The following is a 22,471-nucleotide window of genomic DNA, read 5'->3' as shown; positions in this document are numbered from 1 at the left end:
GATGCAAAACGATTTATTTCTACCAATTATCCTTGACGTAACTATGATCACGACGCTTTGGAGAACCTGACCGAGAGGTACGACACGGAGTTGCTGCAACAGGCTCTGCAACGATCCTTATCCTCGTGTTCGGATAATTTGCTCGCTGAGAAAATTTTCAACGAAATACTTCCTTTCGCCTATTATCTTTTATCCGAGGTAAAGCGAACGATATTACCATAGAAATTGATATTAATTCTGTTGCGATCTTCGAATTCACGTATCTCGATGAGAACGAACACTTTCGATGACCGGAGAAAGTTCTCAGCATGAAGTCGAAATTAAAAATTACGCATATCGATAATGATTATCTTGCGATCTCTCCAAACTTAAGAAACGTTTTAAAAATATCGCTACACAAATTCTAGCAAGAATAGTTCAAAGAACGCGGCAGAATTAATTAATCGTTTTATCTTTTAAGTTTGTTCTTGTTCGAAGGCTCTGAAGAAAATTGGCGAAACGATAAATACAAACGCGGATGGACACACGGTGGAAGATGCGAAACGACAATTGGTCGTGTGTCGCGAATTACTAAGTGTGTGGGAGAAATCTATGGAACGCGTTTCGAAACTTTGTAAAACATCTGCCATTGGTTTTAAATGCATAGTGGAGAACGTGCCTCTTACGATTAAACTAATATTCGAACATTGTAGAGCAAGGTGAGGCGAATGGTCAGAGACATTCTCAGCTATCTTTCCTTTTTTCTAATGCTGTTATATCAATAACTCATATTTTTTTTATTATCATTTAATTTATACTTTACGATTTGTCCAGCTAGACATTCGGAAAATTTTTCTAGCTTAATTGCTAAATAACATGTGGATGGCTACCCCCAGTCGGATACCATCTTCGAGTGTAATTTAAATAACTTAAATAAATAAATTGTGGATTTTTGCGCGTTTATAGAAAATTTAAAAGCGCAAATTCAAAGTAGAACGCTTGTTATTAATGTTCGAGCGAATAATATTTGAGATGAAAGAAAACTCTGCTCACATTCCATTTCTTTAATCCTATTCACGAAGATATGAATCTGCATAAATATCCGTAGTTCAAATATCGTTTAATAACATTATTCTTGACTAAATAAGAACAGCTGGCAAAGACGAATGATATTTTTACATTTGAAAACGTATCGACTTTTACAGTAAAAAATTGTACGCTACTTTATTCGAGGACGTATCGGAGGAATTAACGAATCTATTTCGCAAGGCGAAAACGATCTTGAATCTATTCCTGGCCACTTTAGAGAACGTAATAGTCTTCGACACGGATACGGAATCGGAAACGGAACTATTGGTAAAAGGTGAGCGATCCTATTACGTCTTAACGATTCTTTAACCCGTACCATCTTTATCTTTATCGAGTACGTCAAGCAGAGGAAAGAAGATACCGTTGCTCTGTTTAATCCATTAATGGCCAACGTTGCTTTAACCAAGTATTCCGTTTTCAAATTTTCAAGTTACCAGGCTCTCGTATCTTTAGATTTTTAGATCATTAGATTTGTAGATTTTCAGATTTTCTATTATGCGCTAATGCTGTATTTACGTATTAATGTTGTATCTGTTATACGTTATTTCAACGTTTGGCCCTTAACGGTTTAATCATTTCACGTATGTACATATCTCAGTATTATTAATTATTGCCAATTCATTGTTCTAATTAAACTCGATGTTTTTTCATTCATGCGTCTTCTATCGAAAACAGTAATCGATTCGATCGGATCGTTCGTTACCATCTCGCGCGAACTGGATTTGAAAACGTTCGTGGAAACGTCGAAAATATTCGGTAAATTGGCGATTACGAATCAACATCATATAAAACGAATAAACGCTATGAACGTCACTTTGCAGCTTGCCCAATTCGCAAAAGACGTGTCCTCGATGCTCGTATTTTGCCAGGTACGTTTCAAGAGAAAAATTCTACAGTTACACGAACAAACTATTTTACTTTCTATTATTACAAAGTTGATATAATAAAATCGTTGAAACGAACTAAAGTTTGATCCGAACGTTTATTGGAATTTGTAAAACTTTTCGTTTTTTAACACCCAAAGAATCTAAAAGGAGGAAGAAACAGAGATTAGATTACGTTTAAAAACTTATACAGATACACGATGCGTCATATCGATCGCATCTATCTATTTATTGATTGCATAGCAATATAGATCGTATCTGATATTTATTTGTACAGAATTATTTGCTACTTGATCGGTGTTTTAAAATATTTCTTTTTCATTTGTGATTGTGTATTGTGTATTTTAACAATCTTAGATAATTCGTAATAACGCCTTTATCCATTGTCTCGGATAACAAATATCTCGAGGAACAAGCTAAAAACGAGACGATTATCTAAACTAAACGCAAAATGCCGGACTCGATAGATCTATAAAAATATTTCCTTTTTTCCAAGTTTTTTTTTATAATCATCTTTACGTAGGACTCGAGTAATCGGATAGAAGAAAGAACGATAAAAGTTATTGGACATTCGTTAAAAATTTTGGACAGACTGTTTGCAGCCTATTGTTCGCACATAAACAACGAGATTCTTCCGTTTGTGATCGAACTTTTGTTAAAGATGCACAGGTATATTTCTTTTTCTTTTTTATTTGATTTCTCGATTTTTTATCTTACGATCGATTAAAGGTGTTTACATCGCTCTTTGCAATCAGGTGTTCTCCGCTGTGTTTACAAAACTCGCAAATTGATAGAAAACTGATCGATCTAATAAACGTTCAAATCTCGAAGGGATCCGAACCATTTTTGAATACCGTTTTCAAATCATCCGATTTTAAACAGGTTCGTCGACAAACTCCAATTAACAGATCGGTTTAACGTAGAACGTTCGTATCTAATTCGATATCCCTGAAATATTCCAGGCGTTCTTCGATTATAGAAATCAGGCAAATATCGATAATTTAGGCTACCATCTGTTAACGGTTAATATCATGAAAAAATTAATTTACATGCCATACGAGCAACATTGCAAATGGACATTAGGCGCTGAATCGATCGTCGATGTCGCGTTAAGCAACGTTAATCACCGTAAGTACTACGTTTCGAATCCTACCTTTGGTATCTATCAAATTTTTAATTATAGAATTTTCAACGAAATAAATCTTATTAACTTACTTGATCCTTTAACGTAAGCTTTGAGAAACAGATCTTAAAGAATAAGAGAAAGCTGACGTTACACATAAAGAATTCTGATATTTTCTAATAATCTCGAAAATTATTTTATATTTGTACCGTAAAACAGTGCAGGAGGAGATTTGCGTGGGTCAGGTGAAATTACCAGGTGTACACGATATTGGAGAAAGATCGAGATCCGCCTCGATATACGAAGCCACGATAGTACCAATTTGTGGACTGATCAGTCAAATTCCTGCAGACGGATTTCACGCTGTAGAGTTGATTTTATTGAAGCATTTATTCAGCGATCGACTTTGGAGTTCTTTGCTTAGTTCGGATATCTGGTGCTTCATCGGCCGGTTTGTAAATCGATCAATAAATTTTCATAGTTGATGTTAAGTTTTGGTCGTTCGTTCTTTGCTTTTGAAGTAAAACATTATACCAAATACGTTCTCGATATAGTTTATCTTGTAATCAAAAAGCAATCGTTTAGAAAATTCTATGATATTACAATCCCTGGCCGTCGAATTAAGACCACGTACAAAAATTTCGCGCTTTTAACTACGCAAGACTATGTTATAAATAGTAAACTGTCTTCGATTATCAAGATCATTACGCGATATAAACCTAAATTCGTTCATCGAACAGTACACTCGTATTGTCATAGCGAACGATAAGCAAATTCGTTCGACTTACGTGCCATGTAAAATATTTAGAATCTGTTGAAATCATCATTACGTTGATCAATTTGAAAAAGAGAAACTCGCGACATGTGGTAAAATAACGAGGACATGGACCAAACAGTACGAGCTATAATACGAAGAAGAAAAACGTGAATGTGAAACAAAAGTTATTAAAACGAATACGTATAACGTTTTAGCAATTAATAAACGTTATCGTCGCGTATAAGATTCGGCCAAATCTTTCGATTTTGTTAAAAACGCTAAGAAATATCAGAAACTTTGGGTGGTCGTAATTCGATGATAAGGAATTGTATTTCATCGAGTTAAAACCGATCGTTTCTTCGATGTAAACGCAAACGAATTTTCTGAACATTGCCCGCTTCTTCGACGTAACACCTTGCTTTTCAGTATTGGTTCTCCAGAACTTTGCGCTAGTCACGTGAAATACCTCTTGAACGTTTATGCTGTTTTAATGAGACGTAGCAACAGTCTCGAGATCGTTATGTTGGAGAACTTGATTGGAAGATTGTACAATTTGCTCCCGGAGGAAACGAAGCACACCGTTATAACGGAGCTGGATGATCTGAAAAATCCATGCTGGCTGGCCGTCGCACGATTTTTGCCCCCGAAAACGAAAGCGTTCTTGCAGGATCGATTGGCATGCGTATTAAACGAGATACCGAGCTCGTTCGTTGAATTACAGCAGCAGCCTACTGTACAGAATTGGAATCGTATCGTACGTTATGTTACGTTCAAGTATAAATTACATAATAACAAGATTCGATAAATTTTCGATCTCGATCTTACGAAAATTTGAATAATCATTTTCCTCCTTAAAAGACGATGCTGATGTCGTTTATCGGAAAACTCAACTACACGGAGGAGAAAAATACCATCAATATCCTGTCGCAAATATGGAACTGGATCGCAAGCACGATCGAAATTTTCGAAGGCAAACAGTTGGATATGTTATCGGAATTTACGTGGAAACTGTTGAGTGCTACGCAGCCTGAAAAAATTCAAGACGATATTTTCTTCTCGGTATGTACATTTTTCCTCGTTTTCCTTTGCTGTATAATTAATCTTTTAAACGATCAGCTCGTGTCTTGGCACGTGCACGTTTTCCGGTCCAATAAGAACCGATGATCTCCTTACGTCATAGCTTCGCTCGAGGTTTCATATATATGATAGTAAAATATGATAGTAAAATTTATTGTACGAATCCAACAGATTAACGGATCAAAGTGTTATAACAAAAAGGTGTTGAGTGCTGATTTTGGAGGGTTATTGTACTAAGGTTTGGTCTCTCTGGAGGAGCTATCGTCGGGTATCTATCAGACACGACTATCGTGTTACTATCTGGTTATTGTTTCGACGTCTGTGCCATGCAGAATGTTTTGTCTATCCTATTACCGTTTCGTTCAGTAATACAATATAGCGTGAAAACGAATATGCATGCGTTATTAGACAAGGACACAAGTGCCTGTGTATGTACCGGCCAGTAACATTACAGTGAATTCAGGTTATGTAGTTGTGCACCGAGCCATTAAACTCGTTTGACTCCCATTTATAAACAGAAAATAAGTGATCGACTGTAATGAGAAACAAAACAGGAAATACATACCACGTTATAAAACATACTACAGAAAATTATATTTTTAATTTAGTTGCAATTATGGTTCCGATCAACTATTTTGAACTCGTTATTTTTTATTTATTTTTCAATGAAAAATTTTCAATAGAATATCATTTATCTTGTAAGAAAACGTGAAACTTCGAACGCGTGGAACGGTTGCCTGGCTTCCGTCATTCTCTAAAATAAGTAGTCCGAAAAAGAAACGAAGACGCCCTAGAATGCTATAGATAAAATCCTCTTGCAGCATTTTTTGTACAATCGTCAAGGTAGACAAATTTCGAAAATTGCTCTATGCGTATTTTACAGTTCTGAATAAATCTTAACATAAACGTTAACATAAACGTTTTGAATAAACTTAAGGTTATATTTTTTTGCGATTCGCGTAGTCCAGACCGATCCAATACTTTTACATGTTTCATTTATTACGTAATCGATAGTGATTCGTACCATCGATGAAATTATCTTACGAAAGTTTATTTTATCGATAAATCACGTGAACCGCATAACAAGTCACAATCTATGCTTTAATGGTTATGGTTGACCGATATCATAAATAATCATGTTTAATGATTTCAGATCCTAGAAGCAGTTTTAGCGTCACTGTTATGTCTCCCACCACACGTAAAGGCAATAACGTCGTATTACTTGAGAAACAGAATCGATTCCTTTGATAACTGTGGGATTAAAACGGTTAATGCATTAGCGGAGCTCAATTGCCGACTTTTGGAAGACGAAAATCCATGGGTACGACAGGAAGCTTTCGAATCGTTTGATTATGTAGCTCACATGTGTCCGAACGAGGATCTTGTGACTAAAATGGCAGCCGCGGTTACAAGAAAGTCGTCGTTGAGAGATTCTTTGCCTGCTTATCTTTCCGGCACGATTTATTACGAGCTTCAGGATTTTTCGGATATTCGAGATTATTTGCAACATATGGCGAAACATTCGCAAAATGTTTACCATGTTTGTAACAATTACGAGGATTGTCAAAGGGACCAAAAACTCGCTAAATTGGAAATCGAGTCTATCGAAAGTTTCGATAAAAACTCGCCTTTCAATCACCTCGATGAACACGTAAACGAAATATGTGACGAATTGAATGATATTTTAAAAAAGACTGGTGACATCGGAAATCACGTGATGCGAAGACTACGGTTAATTTGCATGAAGATTTTGGATCTGACTGAATCCAAATAAGTCTTATTCGAATACATTTTGTATAATAATTTGTAATTTTTTATGTCGTAAGGATAAGCGCGCGAAATGATCGAACAAATAATATAAATACTCTTTTTATTTTCATTAAGAATCCTTGATAATCGTGCAAAGAATAAGAACAATTTAAATAAATCTTCTTAATAATACCTATATTGTAGAAAAATTAGGCCTAAGATCGTTTTATTTCTTTTAGCCCTTTGCGAACGGGGCCGCTCGACGAGCGATCATCGCTGTGGACGAGAGGTATTGGCGCGCGCAGTTGAAAAAATATTCACGTTGAACGTTTGCGTTATTCATTGTCGAGACTTGTATCATTTTCATCAATATTTTGTTCATCATCATTGTCACTATTACTAAAAATATTGAAACGTCTGAACCGATTCATTGTTGAACGGATTTCGTTTCTACTATCTGAAGCACTGTCGTCGTCTTCTATCTTGTCAGGTTCAAAATAATGTTCGTCATCGCTACTATCACTATCGAACATATTTTTTTCTGGAACTTTTAGGCATCGTGTATAAGGTATTATAAAGAATATGTAAAATATATAAAAAGCTTACTGATTCATCTGGTAATGCCATTGAAAGATTAAAATTCGTTCTGACTCAACCATCATCTGACATCTGAAAATAAGATTTTTAAAGATCTATAATTTTCTTTCATCAAAAACATAATACTGTTTAGTTTACTATACCCACGCGTAAATACGCATAAGATTATCGCTTAGAAAATAGTAACTGTCCGGAACAGATTCGGTCGGCTATATGCCGTCCGCATACACGCGTCCGCAACGGTGAAAAGACTTGGACGGCTATTTGTCGACACTCGTTCGCAAAAGGTTAAATGTATGTATATACAGATATATAAATTTATAATAAATTATTGGCCCACTTTATTTCTTACATATATTACAGTTTATTATATATTAACCACTTGCGCTACCAATAAACTCATGGTTACGTGTGCCGTACGCTACAATATAACACGTTGAGATAACAAAGTAACCCGTCACCGCGTCTGCGAGTGCAATCTTTTAAGCAGCGCCTCAGTGTGTTGGTAAGGTCTTATATGTAGAGTTTTACACGAGTATAAATAAATACTCACGGGAACGATAGCATTTTATTTATTAATAATCTACTACTGTATGGTAGATTTCAAAATATTTTGGAATATGTAATACCACAAGGCATTCCTTGCATTCCTTAGCTGACGTGCAGCGCACGTCATTTTCATTTCTGCGACAAATGCCCATCGACGTCATATACACGTTGCTGGCGATTTTGAAACAAAAGCATCTTGACGTACGTATTCCAATATTACAGAAATGTCTATGAAATTGTTTTCATATTATGTAATTGTTGTATTAAGTTTCACGTGAATAAGTATACAAGTCTATAATGTGTGACGTTATCCAATATGAAATTTGCAAAGTGATCTAGACATCGGAATCAATTAAGGACTACGATATTAAAAAGTGAATTTAAACTGATATCTATTGTCTTATTAAAAAAGGGTGTATATCTTTATCCTTCGGATCGCTTTTCAATCTCACTAACATTACCGATAACAGCGTATAAATCGCTAAGCAAAGCTAAACTTCCGTAGTAGTGATTTCGATAGTAAATTCGCCAGTTCTAAATTCAAAGCGATTAGGTTTGTAACAATACGTGTTTAGAACGCTATTCATGAATTTGTTCCATATTTCAATAGTGATATGTATTTTATTATTAAGTGTGTACCTAACGAGTATAATAATTATATTTTTTAAATCGTATAATGTCGGTTTCTTTTGATTTATGCCATGTAACTGTTTCTTCTAAAGTTTATAATTTATGATTTTGTTGCAGTAATATTCAAAAGGAGGGATTTACATATTACAAATCAAACGCGTTATATATTTCCATTGTTTCTTTTTCCAAAAAGAAAAACGCATTAATATATCTTTAAGGTCTTTTTTATTATAATCTTACTCAAATTGAGAATGTTTTATTTATTAAAATATTAAATATTAAAATATTTTTATTAAAATATTTACAGATGCAAAACGCGGATATGAAGAAGTATCTTCAAAGTGATGAAATAATCAAAATAAGTAACATGTTCATATCTCTACAAATTGATGAGGTAAAGAAAGTTAACGAGCAGTTACAACCGGTATGTTTTCCTGCAAAGAAACTATATAATTAAATATATTGTTCATAATGAGATTATATCAAATATTTAAAAACGTAATAATGACCTAAATTTTCTATTTATATTCATATGTATTGTTATAATTTAATTTAATAAATAGGTAATTGTAACACTAATAAATCATATGAAATCGGAAGATTCACTGTTTGAAAAAATGTATCAACAAATTATATTCTGTGGTAGTTTCTATAAAGGTACAAAAATAGAGGCACCAAATGAATTTGATTTCAACGTTACTTTAAAGCTCCCTATCAACTATTATTACATAAATGTAAGGATGTTTTTAGTTAGTTAAAATGGATATTAAATTATGTTTAATTTTATATTGATATATATTTTTTTCTACTATTTAGTATTCCTCAGATCGGGCAGGTTTTATAAAAATATCTATAGAAGATAATGTGCAAACACGTAATATATATACATATAAAGATCTTACAAATACAGAAATAAGGTTACAAAATAAACTATAATTATTAAGTATAAAGTATATGAAAAATTTTATTATACTTTTATGTAAAGTATTGTTATTTTCTAGACAATTTAACAAATTAATAGATAATAATTTTGTGAATCCAAATAAATTTCGTTATTGGATAAAAGGAATTATAGACAAAGTTATGAACAAGCTGCAGAAGGATGGAGATAAATACAGATTACTAATAAATAATTCTTATACAGCAAACATTAAAAAAAGTGAAAGTGGGCCTGCAATCACATTAATAGTGAATATTCCAGATAAAACTGAGGATATAAATGTTGATTTAGCACCATCCTTACCTTTTGATATAAATGTCATTCAAAAATATATTCCAAAATTTGATGAACTTAAAGGGGTTTGTGTATTTATCACAGTATTTTATTTAAATAAAGGCACTTGTATCATAAGTATTTTTTGTTTTTAGTTTCGAAATAGAAACTGGTTTGCAATTCCAGTACCAGTACGTACTGATTGTAATGATAGTGATTCTAGTTTGGCATCCCTTTATTGGAGAACCGCTTTTAGTCTTCAAGAAAATGAAATCCTTGCAAGACACGGTCGTGTAAAACAAGTTATACGTTTACTGAAGGTTGCTTAACAAAGTATTTCATCTTAGTATGATTATAATATTTTTGACATCATTGTATTTTTTAGAAATTCAGAAATACACAAAACATGAAGAATATAGCAAGCTATTACATAGAAACTACATGTTTAAACAAACTGACAGAACTAGATACGAGCATCAATACAATATCTTTGTCATATTTCTTTTTTGAAGTAATATAAACCATATTGAATCGATATACACATAAAATTTATAAAGTATTACATGTTTCCATATAAATTATTGCTATTTTTAGATGCTTAAAGAATTACAACGGGTTTGTGAGCAAGGGAAGCTAGACTATTATTGGAATAAAGAGTACAATTTATTATCCAGAATTAGCCAGATACAAATGTATAACATAGCTCAACGTTTAAAAAAGATCATTAAAGATATTGAAAAGAATGCAACGGATAAATATATATTGGTCAAATATATTCGTAAGTTATGTTGTTTAAAATATGTTAAATTATATTAAAATAGGTATTTGTTTTATGCAACTATACCTAGTGTAAAAACTTGATACAAATAAGTGGATTTTGTCCCATATGAATATGTAAAATATCTTCTTTGCAAATTCTTTGCTAAAACATTTATAAATATAGCATTTAGAGAAATAGGTAATGATTATTCATAATGATAACGTCCTGCTAGTCTGTGTCAAATCTAAAGCTATTATTTTTTACATTGCAGTAAACTCAGAGGAATTGTTATCACTAAAGAATAACATAACTAACCCAGGTATATATTAGGTATCATAATAAAACAGTAATTAGAATAATTACGCACTGTACTAATTACGTCATTATGTATGTGTTATAGACAACATAATTACAATTGGTGCGAGAAACAATGATACAGACCAAACAAATCAGGGCGGTTGTGTAATCCTCTAATTTTATTGCCTAAATTTGTTGTAATAAAATACTACATATATATATTCTTATTATAATATATATTATATAATATATATTATATATATTATCATTATTATCCATATCTTATATATATTATAATAAAATTATAACAACTATACTTTAACTTAGCTAATTCCGGATTGATCAAGAGTAAATAATTAACAGTGATTTAAACTACATTCGAAAATAAAACAAAAATGTAGAGTAAAATTTTTTTATAAGATGCTTCATTTTCGAAAAAAGCAAATTTAAAAATGTACCCTGCGCGTTTATCAGACCAGTTCGTAATTAAACATGTTTACACTTTGTTTTCTTAAAAATGAAGTCTTAAATGAAAAAAGTTTATTTTACATTTTTGACCTATTTTCACATGTATAATAACTTTCTATTGACTGTTTGTTCATACCTAGTGAGTACTTAGCCAAGTTAAAGTATACTTCACAAATTTTCAATTTCGATTTTCTCAGAGACAAAGTGTTATATAAAAAGATTTTATCCTATCTAATTCGACTTATTTTTTCACGTAGATATTCCACTAAAATAACTATCCCTAAGTTAAGAAAATATATACTAAAGAAATCAGTGTCTGTAGTGTGAAAAAATATTAAGTATTATTATTATTATTATTATTATTATATACATATGTGTATTCTATTATTATAAAAAAATTTTTAGACGCTTTATAAATTCTTATTTATACATTGTAAAATAAATTTTTAAATTTATAATTACATTTATCACTTCCAAAATTCACAATATATTTATTAAAATTTATATTTTGAACAATTTTCAGAAGATTTTGATATAATCCAATACATGTACACATTTAATAGATACATTTCCTTAAGTGGAATCAAAAACAGAATACTATCAAAAAAAAAATGTTACTCTTTCAACAAATATATTTTATTTGCTGATATAATTAATTAAAGGTACTGCATTGCAATCTGCCCATTCTAAGAAGAAATTTCCTAATTTGATAGCACAGCGAATCATAATAAGACAATCACCTTCTGCACTATGTGCATCTTCAGGGTTATTACCAAAAATATGTTTATAAACACTACCCAATTTAAAATTAATGGGCCGACTATTTGTAAAATCTAATTGTCTTCTTATATTACTTCCTCTTCTACCCTGAAAATTTTCATCACGGTGTTGTAATTTTATAATTTGATTCTCAGGTGTCTTTTCATTGATTTTTTGTATCTTTTTACAGTAACTAGTTTGTGGAGTGTTAAATACACTATCCAAATGAACTGCTGTTTCTTTAATCTTAGTTGGAGTGTTAGTTTTGTTATGCTCATTAAGATTTGCATCCATAATAGAATCTAATGCATCAGATAAAATCTTATCATAACCATCATTCAATAAAATACTAACTTCAGTACAATTGGAACTACTAACAGTAGAGTGTACAATATCCATTTCTTTTACTGGATTTTGTTTATAGGAGAAAAATTCTTTGACAAGATGCATCATATCAATGCTTAAAACATTTTCACTGAAATTCTTTAAAGAGACAAATCAGATTATTCATGAATTTGTAAAATTATATTGCGATATAATACTACATATACCTTCTCAATATCTTTGAATTCTGATAAAAATATTGGATAGTCATAATTATTTCCATTATAAGCTATAAAACAAGCTGGTGGTGCTAATCGATTTATAAAATTCGTTACTAAGTTATATATGTCACAGTTAAAACATGGAAATTCTTTTAAATTTTCATTGGATATGCCTATAATAATGTAAGTTTTATTTATATAAAAATAGAAAGATATAGCAGTTCGTTTAAGGTAAAATAAAAATTGTCTGTTAAAAATAATTAAATGTTAGATACCTGTCAATTTTTGAATATCCTTTGAAATAGGTACGTTTGGATGTATTGGTAAAACAAGTTTCTGTAAAATTCTTGGTAAAATATTTGTAGTATCGCATAAAGCAGTTCTTGATACTGCAATTAATGACATTTCTGTAATTTTTGGCATATAATTCTTTGTAATTAATCCAGTTGTTTCCAAATCAATAAATATAAATGTTTTTATCATTTTTAAAAAGGTTTAATAAGATCAATTAAAGTAAATGTGCAATTGGATTCCTATATTGGAAATAAAATTTATATTAACTACAAAATTAATAATTAATTCACTAACTTGTAATGTTATCTTTGCATTAACCTTTTAATCACAACATGCATTAAATGCACATATCCATGCTAAGTATTGGGTTGCCAATTACATGACTACGGATTTTATCATTAAGTGGTAATGATAAAACTCGCAATCACTTAGTTGCCATCTCAATAATATAACGTATAGTAATATAATAATAATAGTAGTATAATAATAGTAATATATTTAGTCTATAAATTAGTATATAAAATGTTAGGATATTTACTCATGCCTATTATTATCTGTTATCATATCATCTGGAAATTAATTGTTACTATTAAATAAGTTCAATTTTCAACATTATTATGTTATTTATCAAATGCATATACTTTTCTTAAGCGTTTACTGTGTATATAAACTTGGTATTTTTTCATGTTCATAAGAATGAGTTACATGTAGAGCTGCGATGTTATGTTGTTTCTATATGTTACTTTTTCTACATATATTTGCAATAGAATAAAAAATTCGTACTTTTTGTAATATAGGTATTTTTTATTACATAATATATGTATGTACATACAGAGAGGATGCGATGTTGGATAAAACACATGAGAGTTAAAGCTCCCTCACCGTGATAATATCGAACTAATCCTGGTATACGATAACAATAAGTATAAATTCATTTACCATTGCTAATTTCAGATATATAAATTAGCATACATATAAAATCTTCTTTTCGTTTAAAATGGAAAGTATATAGTTAGTTGAAATACGTGCTATGATACCGTTGATCACGATGTCTACTGATTTAATGAACATCGATGGCAATATAAAAAGAGTACAAAAAGAAACTTTGACACCATATAAAATAGCAACTGTCATTTTGATTAAAGAATATTGCAATGAAACAACAAAAGGTAATTTACTATCTTTATAGACATCATAATCTAAATTTATTATAAATATTGTAATACTATATTATTAATGTTACTATTAATATTAATATTTTGTTCCAGCAATTGTGGAAAGACGCGATTTTTGTTTAGTCGCTTTGAAATTGATTCAAGTAAGCATTAACAAAATGACTTTATTTAATATATTTTTTGTACACTAAATAAAGTAAAATGTTCTATACACATGCAAACGCACACACACACATTCATATGTATACTATTATAAAGGGTTAATATTTAATTTTATTGGAGTATATTAAATAATAAATGTTTTTATCTTTTTTGTTAGTCCCCTGACATGGATCTTAATACACTTCTGAATATATTACATTCCCCTGAATATATTTTACATCGGTTTGCACATCATATGGAAGTGCAATTGAATATGTTAAGAGGAAAAGGGGTTGAAGGATTATTAGATTTATTTGATAATGTTGGACGTCTTATGAAACCAACATTGGATCATTCTCTTTCTTTACCTGCCCTAAATAAAAATTCTGTGCTTGGACTATATATAAGAAGAGTTATAATCTTTTTTGAAAAATTACCTTTTGATCAAGTTGTAGCTCTTTATGAAGCTTTGAAAAAATATTTGGATAAAAGAATTAATACATTTGATGGTTCTGATATATCTGCAGCTTCTAAAACAGAAGATTCATATATAAATGAGTATGTGTTCATTATATTTATAAACTGTAATTTTGTTATGTTATATATATGTATTTTGTTATAATTTCTCTGTATTTTGAAAGAATTAAACCAACTTGGGGTGGAAGACAAGCTGAATTACTTGTTGCACAACAAGCACATACTATACAAACAGATGAACATAAAGCGATGTCTCCTGCAGAACTGCAAGTTCTTGTACGAGAACTTTTAAGTTGTAGTCCTTATTACGCAGAAGCTGTGAGTATCATGTAGTAAGAACACATTTTATTAATATATATTTTAAAAGATGCAGTTAAATATCTTTTTGTATTTCTTGCTTTCTCATAATCTTTAATATGTTTCAGCATTATTTAAGTTATTTAAACTGTTTAAGGGTCAATGAATATTGTGGAGCTATAGATAGTCTTTATCACTGCTTTGATAGATTAGCACCTTTGGAAAACCGTTCTGCACCTGAAGATAAATCTCGCATTTTCAGATATGCAGCTTTAAATCTAGCAGTTTTACATGCTCAATTTAATCATAAGTGCGTTTTTATATAAATTTAAAAATTAAAAATTTTGTATACAATTTATGTTGTCATTTCATTCTCATTTAAGGGAAGTAGCACAAGCTGCTTTGAAAGAAGCTATCATGATGGCTCAAGAAGCTGGAGATAATGTCTGTTTACAATTAGCACATGCTTGGATGTATTATTTAACTATCAAACAAAAGTAAGTTAAAATCTCTTAACTTGCATTGATATATATTTATCACCATATTTGTAATATAATTTAGGGGACCATTGATAGAAAGGTCAGTTGGCAAGGCAAGTATGTTAGGAATAACTCACACAACTGGATTAGGTCTTATTGCATATGCTCATAATTCTGCTTTAGAAGCTAAGAGTCCATCACAAGTGTTCGAGGTATTTCTTTAATTCAGTTGTATTCAATGTGTGTTCTAATGCTTATTCAAGATTAAATTGTTCTTAATATTTAATTGCAGACTCTGATGAAATCCGATGTCTTAAATTGTCAACATTCTATGGTAGATTTAATGTCAATGACATATGCCGAAAAATCTGCATTATGGGCATACTACGGTAAAACTGAGATGTCTTCAGTCTGTGCTCAGTTATTACTTTTACATAATACAGGGGATAAAAAACAACATATGTTTAATGGACCATCTACTTGCCAGGTTGTCATTAATATCGCGAATATCTTAGTAGAATTTGGAGAATATTTTTTGGTTGACATCGTACTTGCTCATGCTAAGGAGAGGTTTCCTAATGAACCGTGTAATAAGGTACCATTTAGAAATTAACCCTTTGTGGACGGGGCCGCTCGACGAGCGATCGTCGCTGTGGACGAGAGGTATTGGTGCGCGCAGTTGAAAAAATATACACGTTGAACGTTTGCGTTATTCATTATCGAGATTTGTATCATTTTCATCAATATTTAGTTCATCATCATTGTCACTATTACTAAAAATATTGAAACGTTTGAGCCGATTCATTGTTGAACGGATTTCGTTTCTACTTTCTGAAGCACTGTCCGCCGTCTTTTATCTTGTCAGGTTCAAAATAACGCTTGTCATCACTACTATCACTATCGAACATGTTCTTTCTGGAACTTTTGGGCATCGTGTATAAGGTATTATAAAGAATATGTAAAATATATAAAAAGCTTTCTGATTCATCTGGTAATGCTATTGAAAGATTGAAATTCGTTCTGACTCAACCATCATCTGGCATCGCGAGTTTACGTTAAACGGAAAATGAGATTTCTAAAGATCTATAATTTTCTTTCATCAAAAACATAATACTGTTTAGTTTACTATACCCACGCGTAAATACGCATAAGATTATCGCTTAGAAAAATAGACGTACGCCAGCCACTTCAAGATAATTGTCCGGAACTGTGAACAGATTCGAGCGGCTATTTGCCGACACTCGTCCACAAAGGGTTAATGTTATACGTAACCGAATGAATCACATAACGAAGTTTAAATGTTATTTGTTTCATAGATATGGAAGTTAAGCGAGCAACTTTATGTGTTTACGCAATTAATGAGACAAGAAAAGTGGAGTGAGGCTGAAGCAATAGCGTCAAATATTTCAAGTTTAGATCCTTTGGAATCTAAATTTAGGTATAGCGATATGTTAAAATATGTCGTTTTATTGTGCAGGGTCTGTATTGTCTTTAAAAATTTGAATGTTTAGATTAGCGGAAGTTTGTTTGGAAAAAGGGGATTATCCAAAAGGTTTAGAATGTATCGACAGCATTGGCAAAGAAGAGCAATTAACACCTCAAAATAAAATAAGAACTATGATTTTAATAAGTCAAATAATGTGCGCTTCTGTTTCACCAGAGAGTGGAATTGTAGGAGTGAATTCTTTGGTACTTCTAAATACAGCTCTAGAACTTGCAGTAAAAAATCATTTATCTTATTATAAAGCATTAATAAAAATGCATCTTGCAAACATTCAGGTAATTAGATTAATTAATACATTTTTTCATTAATTTAAAGATATTGAAGATATTGATTACATTATAGATATTATAGATATTATGAGTATTATATTGATCTTTTATTAACGTTCCAGTTAATAATGGGTATGCCAACTTTAGCACTAAACTTAGTAGAAGAAGCAATTACACAAATTTTAGCGCATGGAGGGTATTACGATCAAGGTAGAGCGTTTGTTTTATATGCGAAATGTTTAGTTGCTACTGCTCCAACATGTGACAAGACGCGAAAGGAAGTAATCTTAAAAGCTATTAAAGCACTTTCAAAGGCGAAAAATTATTTTACAAAAGTCGAAGCATATGGAAGACTAAGAATTACATTGTGTTTAGAATCTTTACTATGTCACGAAATCGATCTTAAAACTGAACGAAATCAATGTGCTTTTGAATTTCGCCAACTAGATCAACAGCTTCTTACAAAATTAAATAATTTGTCTTTATATTGAAAATCAAAATGCAGAAAAAGAAGATAAGGATAAATATGTAGAATTGAAAAACTTCTTCATTTGTATTAAGAAACGAAACATTCAAATATACAGTATTTTCCTAAAAATCCTGCATTATTATTTATTATTAGGTATGTGTATTAGGTAATAATTGAAAAAAATACTAAGGTATTGATACTAATAAAACTCTTATAATTAGATTCATACAATTACATTTTGTAAAATACAACTTACGTGAAATGTTCTGAAGATATGGAAATCTGTTGTAAAATAAGGATAAGGGGAAATGAATAGTCGAACAATGACAAGTATACAATAGAAACATTTATTTATAGAATCCGCTGCGAAGGTACAACGGAATTTTTGATATTCTAAAGTTTCTTACCTACTCCTCATGTAGGAGTTAGGTATAATCCATACGAGTTATCTTCATTTTGTTTGTTATCCGATAGCAATTTTTTTTCTTTTCTTTTTTTCTTTTTTTTTTTTTTTTTTTTTGAAGGATCAACTCGCATGAATCACATAGTAAGTGCACACAGGACACAAATAGGTGAATGGTGACACATGAAAATCGCAGGGGTGAATTTTTATCAAAACCCCAGAAACTTCCAGCGAGTCGTCGAAGATATTAGATGATGCTTTTGTCGAGGAAAATTTGGATGTGTATAAGTGATAGATTACATCCGATATAACACGTTGAGAAACACTCACACACGTTTGAATTCGATCGACAATAGTTCTTGTGAGCAATTTTTATTTTATCCAAGTATTTCTTGTTTTTTGAAAGCATTTTGTTTTGTATAACAATATTCTCCTCTCTATAATACTAACAGCAAGATTCATTTTGCGAATATGCTTTTTCTTTGCGTCATTTTGTTAAAACAGATATGTTTTCCTTCTGAAATTTTTTTCACTTCAACGACTATAATAATGTTTTTCAAATAAACCCGTGATTCTTTCAGATATGGATTTGCTCATTTTGATTCCTCAAATTATTAACGCTAAAGTGCACGTATTTTTGGTGCAACGAAGGGGGAAGACATATGAAGATACACAGCCGGGTTCACACATAATATTTTTTTCTTTTACAGTACGAGAGTGACATAGTTTAGAAGATTTCTATATTGTCACAATATGTTCTCTGTATTTGCTTCGGTGTACCGATTTATACATAATTGATCGTTTTGCTTGGTATTTCAAAAATCATTTTTTACAAGAATTTCATTTCTTTTACAAGAATTTTATGTAATTTGATACTTCTAGTACGTCAAAAACATTATCTAAAAGTATGATCTTTTTAATTGTAACTGATTGATTTGAAACTAAATTCTTTTTCATTAAATTATTTAGTGGTGTTTTTAAACATACGTCGGAGGTATATATGTATATATACTCGCACGTATACAATATCAAATTGTAGGATTTAGCCTGGTTTTCGACAAATCTTATTTTCTTGAAGAACACAACGCTCTATAACTCTTCGAACGACAATGAAAATTCTAAATTCTCCCAGTGATGTACACAATTTTTCGAATTAACAGCTTTTGTATCGTAAAACTATGAAGTGGAGAAAAATCTGTTTACACTTTATTCAAAGATTGCATATTAGAATACACGTATTTCTTTTTATAATACATTTTACAATGCGTTGCTATTACTCCTATGAAAAATAGCATTGTTACCTTGTACATGTCTGTTCTGAAACATATGTACGAGATACCAAAATATGGTTGTTATAAATGTTTAAAATACAGACGATTTTATAATCAGTTTTTCTCTACTTAAAACTTAAGGCTTAAATTATTATTGACAGATACATTGGTAATTTAGAACGTAAATTTCGTAATGCTTAATGGTTATTTTAACGTTAACGATAATAAAATAAATATTACGATAAAAACACGATCGTCGTATTTTCTTAATCGTTCGAATAATTATGAACATTCGAGAATTAACAGTTTTGGAGAGGCTCGTTGAAAAATAATAATGTTCTATGTTTGTGCTTTCAAGCAAAAGAAACCTACAGCCCAGCAAATTAGACATTCGAAGCTGTGTATTTCGTTCGAGGTAGGTTCTTCATCCTTTCTTTTTTCTCTCGTTCAATTGTTATCCTGATTGAGCATCTAAAAAGGGACAGATTTTGTAGGCGGGCAAGAATCAAGCAATGAGAAGCTCTCTCTTTCTTTCTCTCTCTTGGATCGCTCGTTCTCCGGTTCCGACGCGACTCAGCTCGTCTTGTCGAGCATAGGACGGCTAGGTGCTCGTGGAGAAGTAATTTGCACACCATCCGGAAACTATAGAAGGACACGATAGAACGTTCAAATCTCCATGACCGTTTGCACGGAGTTGATATCGAGCGCACAACTGCCGGTTGTGTCGGGAGAATCCTGAAGGTATTCTTCGGAAGGCGTCATACCGGCTGTTCTCATGTCGTCCCTCACTTTTTCCACCTGAAACGAATAACACGTGCAATTTTCTCTTTAAAAAAAATAGCAAGTCTACGCAAGATATCATTTTCATAAAAAAGTTTTACTTTTGTCCTAAGTTTTCGCAAAACAAAAATATTTCTATCTTTTCCTAGAGAAAATGGTCTTTCAGAAGAGAAGTGTTTGTTTCCCCTTTCGATTCCTTTATTTCGTTTACATCCTTCGTTTAATAATCGATTGAGCGAAAGTTAATTGAAACTCTTGTGGAATCGTCTTGCTTAAAATTTATTCGATTTTCAGAATCAAAGAATTAAACAACAGACTACACTGTTTTTATTTTCGTGTCGTATAAGGAACAATTGGGATGCTCGCGGTGTAGCAACCTGACACAAAGATTCGAATTTAGATTTGAACGCGTTCCAACCTTTTGAAGGACTCTCAGCAGATTCAGTCCGGCGACTTTCTTTAAGTCGTACACGTTCCAGTTCCCACTTCGAAGAAGTTCGGCGAACAGTTCCGGATACTTGGAGACATCCTCCAGTCCTCTGGGTGTCCTGTCAACAGAATCGATTTCTTGTAACAAGTCGTGTCCGAATTTGATTACGATCAAACTGGAAATGGATAGTTGCAACGTTGATCTTTGCGACTTTTCCTATTTTACAATGCGCGTGTCAAAATGTCCAATTTATTTCAAGTAACGTATAACAATTATAGAGATGAAAATGAATAGAGAGGAATGGCAATTTTTATATCGTAATTTTTTACGGTTATTAACGAGGATTTTAATAACTCGAAGAGAAGAGGAATTCGTATAAAATACATCTGCTCGTTTTACAAAATTTATAAACTTTGAGTTGTAGCGCCACGCGACGACGGAACTTTCCGATGGCTTCGCGACACTCGGCAACAATGCATATCGCCGAAGCGAAGTGCCTAATGAGCTATCAATATCCCAACGGTCCTTTCGCCGAATGTTCGAGAAGAAGGGGTGCGTGGCAACGGTCGCGGACGCCAAACAAACGCGTGGATAGTAGGGATTTTGAGGGGCGATAAAAAGAAAGAAAAAGATTCGTTCCGTTTCGAACAACGAAGTGCGAAGGGTCTAGCGTAACAGCGAAGCAAACACATTCGAAAAGCGTGATTGTTAATTGTTGATCGTTAATCGTTGATTGTTAATTGTTTAATAAACCCTTTTTGTTGAGCATCAAAAGTATTTCTTGGGGCACTTACATCAAACTCCACCTCAGAGTGAAACTTTGATAATTGGATATACCCGTTTGTATACAATCTATTCCATTAGATAATTATTCAAACGACTCTACTTCTCTCGCGAATAATCTCCGTTCTAATTAACATCAAGAGTTACTAAATCGATGCCAGTGTATAAATAAAAGGAACATTTGTCCAAGCACTGTTGTCCCACGTTCGTTCTATCAGTTTATATCCAGTAATAACAGACATTAATCACGAAGATTTACATTCAAACGCATTAAATTACAGCTTATCTTTCCCACCATGAATCCAAATGAGTTAAACAACCCGTAATTCTTTCCGACGTGTACCTCAAACTCCATCCTGCTGCCCTCTGTATTTTTTCTTTTTATTTTTCTTTTTTCGATGATCGATAACCCGTTGTAACGGACCACCAAGCATCCATCGCGTAACAGAATATCGAAAGGAAAAAAGGAAAGTCTATGGTCTTGTAATTAGATTTACAGTGCCATTAATTCTCCGTTCATCGGTTTACGATAACTTGCACAAACACGATGAATTACCCGACACGAGCCGGTAAATGTGTTCACAGGAAGGTTTACGCCGCCGCACCCTTGTGACTATAAATCTTTTCGACCAACGCCGCCGCATCGAAAAGCTTAATTAGAGCCGTGCGTACTCCCTTGATTAAACTTATGGAATATCAAATTGGACCCACGATTCACGATGTTTCCTATTCGAATATTACACCGACTTTGGCGTCCGTTCGTAGAAATGGCTTATAACCGGACCGCGGATATTCGTACAGATTCATTTTTTTTTTTCTTTTATTATTCAATTTGTACTTTACAATTTATCTAGCTTCATTGCTAAATAACATGTGGATGGCTACCCACAGCGAGATACCATCTTCGAGTTTGTATATTTTATTTCTTTAATGAGATTAGTGAGGTGTTTTCGCTTTAGACTCCTTTTTACGAGAGATTCGTATTTTTGTAAAGGCAAAATAATGGAACAGAACGTAAGGAGAAACTCGTTTCACCTACTGAGCTATGCCAGCTGCTAGACTTTGAGTATTCTATGTACATTTGCGTGTTACGAACATTCTGTGCATTTTGTAAAGATCCACCGGTTGCATATAACGAAGACGACATTCCTTCGCGTTTATCTTTTTCCAGGCGAGCAGAAAAATACCGTAGGATCTTTCATGAGTTTTTCTAAACAGGTATA

General features: G+C 32.1%; 5 protein-coding genes across 19 annotated transcripts in view; 3 read left to right on the top strand and 2 right to left on the bottom strand.

The window, feature by feature from the left end:
* Positions 1–7,818, top strand: part of LOC126915851 (uncharacterized protein C1orf112 homolog) — a 34,106-nt gene extending 26,288 nt beyond the window's left edge. For 4 of the 8 annotated variants that reach the window (XM_050720982.1, XM_050720969.1, XM_050720974.1 and 1 more), the window contains 11 exons: positions 52–198; positions 478–698; positions 1,185–1,342; positions 1,744–1,937; positions 2,476–2,621; positions 2,708–2,834; positions 2,915–3,080; positions 3,295–3,526; positions 4,259–4,586; positions 4,691–4,891; positions 6,063–7,606. In XM_050720982.1, coding sequence (XP_050576939.1) covers positions 52–198; positions 478–698; positions 1,185–1,342; positions 1,744–1,937; positions 2,476–2,621; positions 2,708–2,834; positions 2,915–3,080; positions 3,295–3,526; positions 4,259–4,586; positions 4,691–4,891; positions 6,063–6,683 — 2,541 coding nt within the window. In that variant the 3' untranslated portion in view covers positions 6,684–7,606. The other 4 variants (XM_050721012.1, XM_050721002.1, XM_050720990.1 and 1 more) reach the window with 4 other exon arrangements.
* Positions 7,676–11,407, top strand: LOC126915913 (cyclic GMP-AMP synthase-like receptor). 5 transcript variants are annotated; one of them, XM_050721073.1, is made up of 11 exons: positions 7,676–8,005; positions 8,552–8,652; positions 8,742–8,858; positions 8,998–9,168; positions 9,251–9,351; positions 9,436–9,733; positions 9,803–9,967; positions 10,033–10,158; positions 10,242–10,425; positions 10,679–10,726; positions 10,808–11,407. In XM_050721073.1, exons 3-11 carry the CDS (start codon positions 8,742–8,744, stop codon positions 10,879–10,881), a joined length of 1,284 nt encoding a protein of 427 aa, XP_050577030.1. In that variant the 5' UTR covers positions 7,676–8,005; positions 8,552–8,652; the 3' UTR covers positions 10,882–11,407. The 5 variants fall into 5 exon arrangements, with proteins under 5 accessions (XP_050577030.1, XP_050577022.1, XP_050577033.1 ...); XM_050721076.1 differs by lacking the exon at positions 7,676–8,005 and adding an exon at positions 8,012–8,357; XM_050721083.1 differs by lacking the exon at positions 7,676–8,005 and adding an exon at positions 8,417–8,435.
* On the bottom strand, positions 10,289–13,603 carry LOC126915944 (three prime repair exonuclease 2). 2 transcript variants are annotated; one of them, XM_050721171.1, is made up of 6 exons: positions 13,412–13,600; positions 13,089–13,339; positions 12,752–13,009; positions 12,483–12,649; positions 12,286–12,414; positions 10,289–12,039 (listed from the first exon to the last, which is right to left on the bottom strand). In XM_050721171.1, exons 3-6 carry the CDS (start codon positions 12,957–12,959, stop codon positions 11,809–11,811), a joined length of 735 nt encoding a protein of 244 aa, XP_050577128.1. In that variant the 5' UTR covers positions 12,960–13,009; positions 13,089–13,339; positions 13,412–13,600; the 3' UTR covers positions 10,289–11,808. The 2 variants fall into 2 exon arrangements, with proteins under 2 accessions (XP_050577128.1, XP_050577118.1); XM_050721161.1 differs by having other exon boundaries at positions 10,289–12,414; positions 13,412–13,603.
* Positions 13,604–13,762: 159 nt separating this feature from the next.
* On the top strand, positions 13,763–17,710 carry LOC126915894 (anaphase-promoting complex subunit 5). Its single transcript, XM_050721033.1, has 11 exons — positions 13,763–13,939; positions 14,039–14,088; positions 14,265–14,644; positions 14,728–14,881; positions 14,989–15,170; positions 15,244–15,357; positions 15,422–15,551; positions 15,632–15,934; positions 16,656–16,777; positions 16,851–17,118; positions 17,235–17,710. The coding sequence occupies exons 1-11, from the start codon at positions 13,801–13,803 to the stop codon at positions 17,601–17,603; spliced, it is 2,211 nt and encodes a 736-aa protein (XP_050576990.1). The 5' UTR covers positions 13,763–13,800; the 3' UTR covers positions 17,604–17,710.
* A 195-nt stretch (positions 17,711–17,905) lies between these two features.
* LOC126915938 (dipeptidase 1-like) overlaps positions 17,906–22,471 on the bottom strand; it is a 235,620-nt gene continuing 231,054 nt past the window's right edge. For all 3 annotated transcript variants that reach the window (XM_050721131.1, XM_050721109.1, XM_050721120.1), the window contains exons 7-8: positions 20,454–20,583; positions 17,906–20,053 (exon numbers count right to left, since the gene is read on the bottom strand). In XM_050721131.1, the coding sequence (XP_050577088.1) occupies positions 19,922–20,053; positions 20,454–20,583 (262 nt within the window). In that variant the 3' untranslated portion in view covers positions 17,906–19,921. The remainder of the gene's footprint in view (positions 20,054–20,453; positions 20,584–22,471) is intronic.

This window comes from Bombus affinis, chromosome 1, assembly GCF_024516045.1.
Source record: "Bombus affinis isolate iyBomAffi1 chromosome 1, iyBomAffi1.2, whole genome shotgun sequence".
NCBI classification, from domain to species: domain Eukaryota; kingdom Metazoa; phylum Arthropoda; class Insecta; order Hymenoptera; family Apidae; genus Bombus; species Bombus affinis.
Note: the sequence above shows the minus strand (reverse complement) of the source record. Positions and strands in the feature narration are given on the sequence as shown.

Bases quoted from the DNA above. Each gene is read 5' to 3' on its own strand.
- LOC126915913 (XM_050721065.1), top strand. From the start codon at position 7,949: ATGCCCATCGACGTCATATACACGTTGCTGGCGATTTTGAAACAAAAG. The intron at 9,169-9,250 runs GTAAGGATGTTT...TCTACTATTTAG, and splicing joins TCAACTATTATTACATAAAT to TATTCCTCAGATCGGGCAGG. The intron at 10,426-10,678 runs GTAAGTTATGTT...TTTACATTGCAG, and splicing joins TATATTGGTCAAATATATTC to TAAACTCAGAGGAATTGTTA.
- LOC126915944 (XM_050721161.1), bottom strand. From the start codon at position 12,959: ATGATAAAAACATTTATATTTATTGATTTGGAAACAACTGGATTAATT. The intron at 12,650-12,751 runs GTATCTAACATT...ACATTATTATAG, and splicing joins GGATATTCAAAAATTGACAG to GCATATCCAATGAAAATTTA. The intron at 12,415-12,482 runs GTATATGTAGTA...GTCTCTTTAAAG, and splicing joins AATTCAAAGATATTGAGAAG to AATTTCAGTGAAAATGTTTT.
- LOC126915894 (XM_050721033.1), top strand. From the start codon at position 13,801: ATGATACCGTTGATCACGATGTCTACTGATTTAATGAACATCGATGGC. The intron at 13,940-14,038 runs GTAATTTACTAT...ATTTTGTTCCAG, and splicing joins TTGCAATGAAACAACAAAAG to CAATTGTGGAAAGACGCGAT. The intron at 16,778-16,850 runs GTATAGCGATAT...TTGAATGTTTAG, and splicing joins CCTTTGGAATCTAAATTTAG to ATTAGCGGAAGTTTGTTTGG.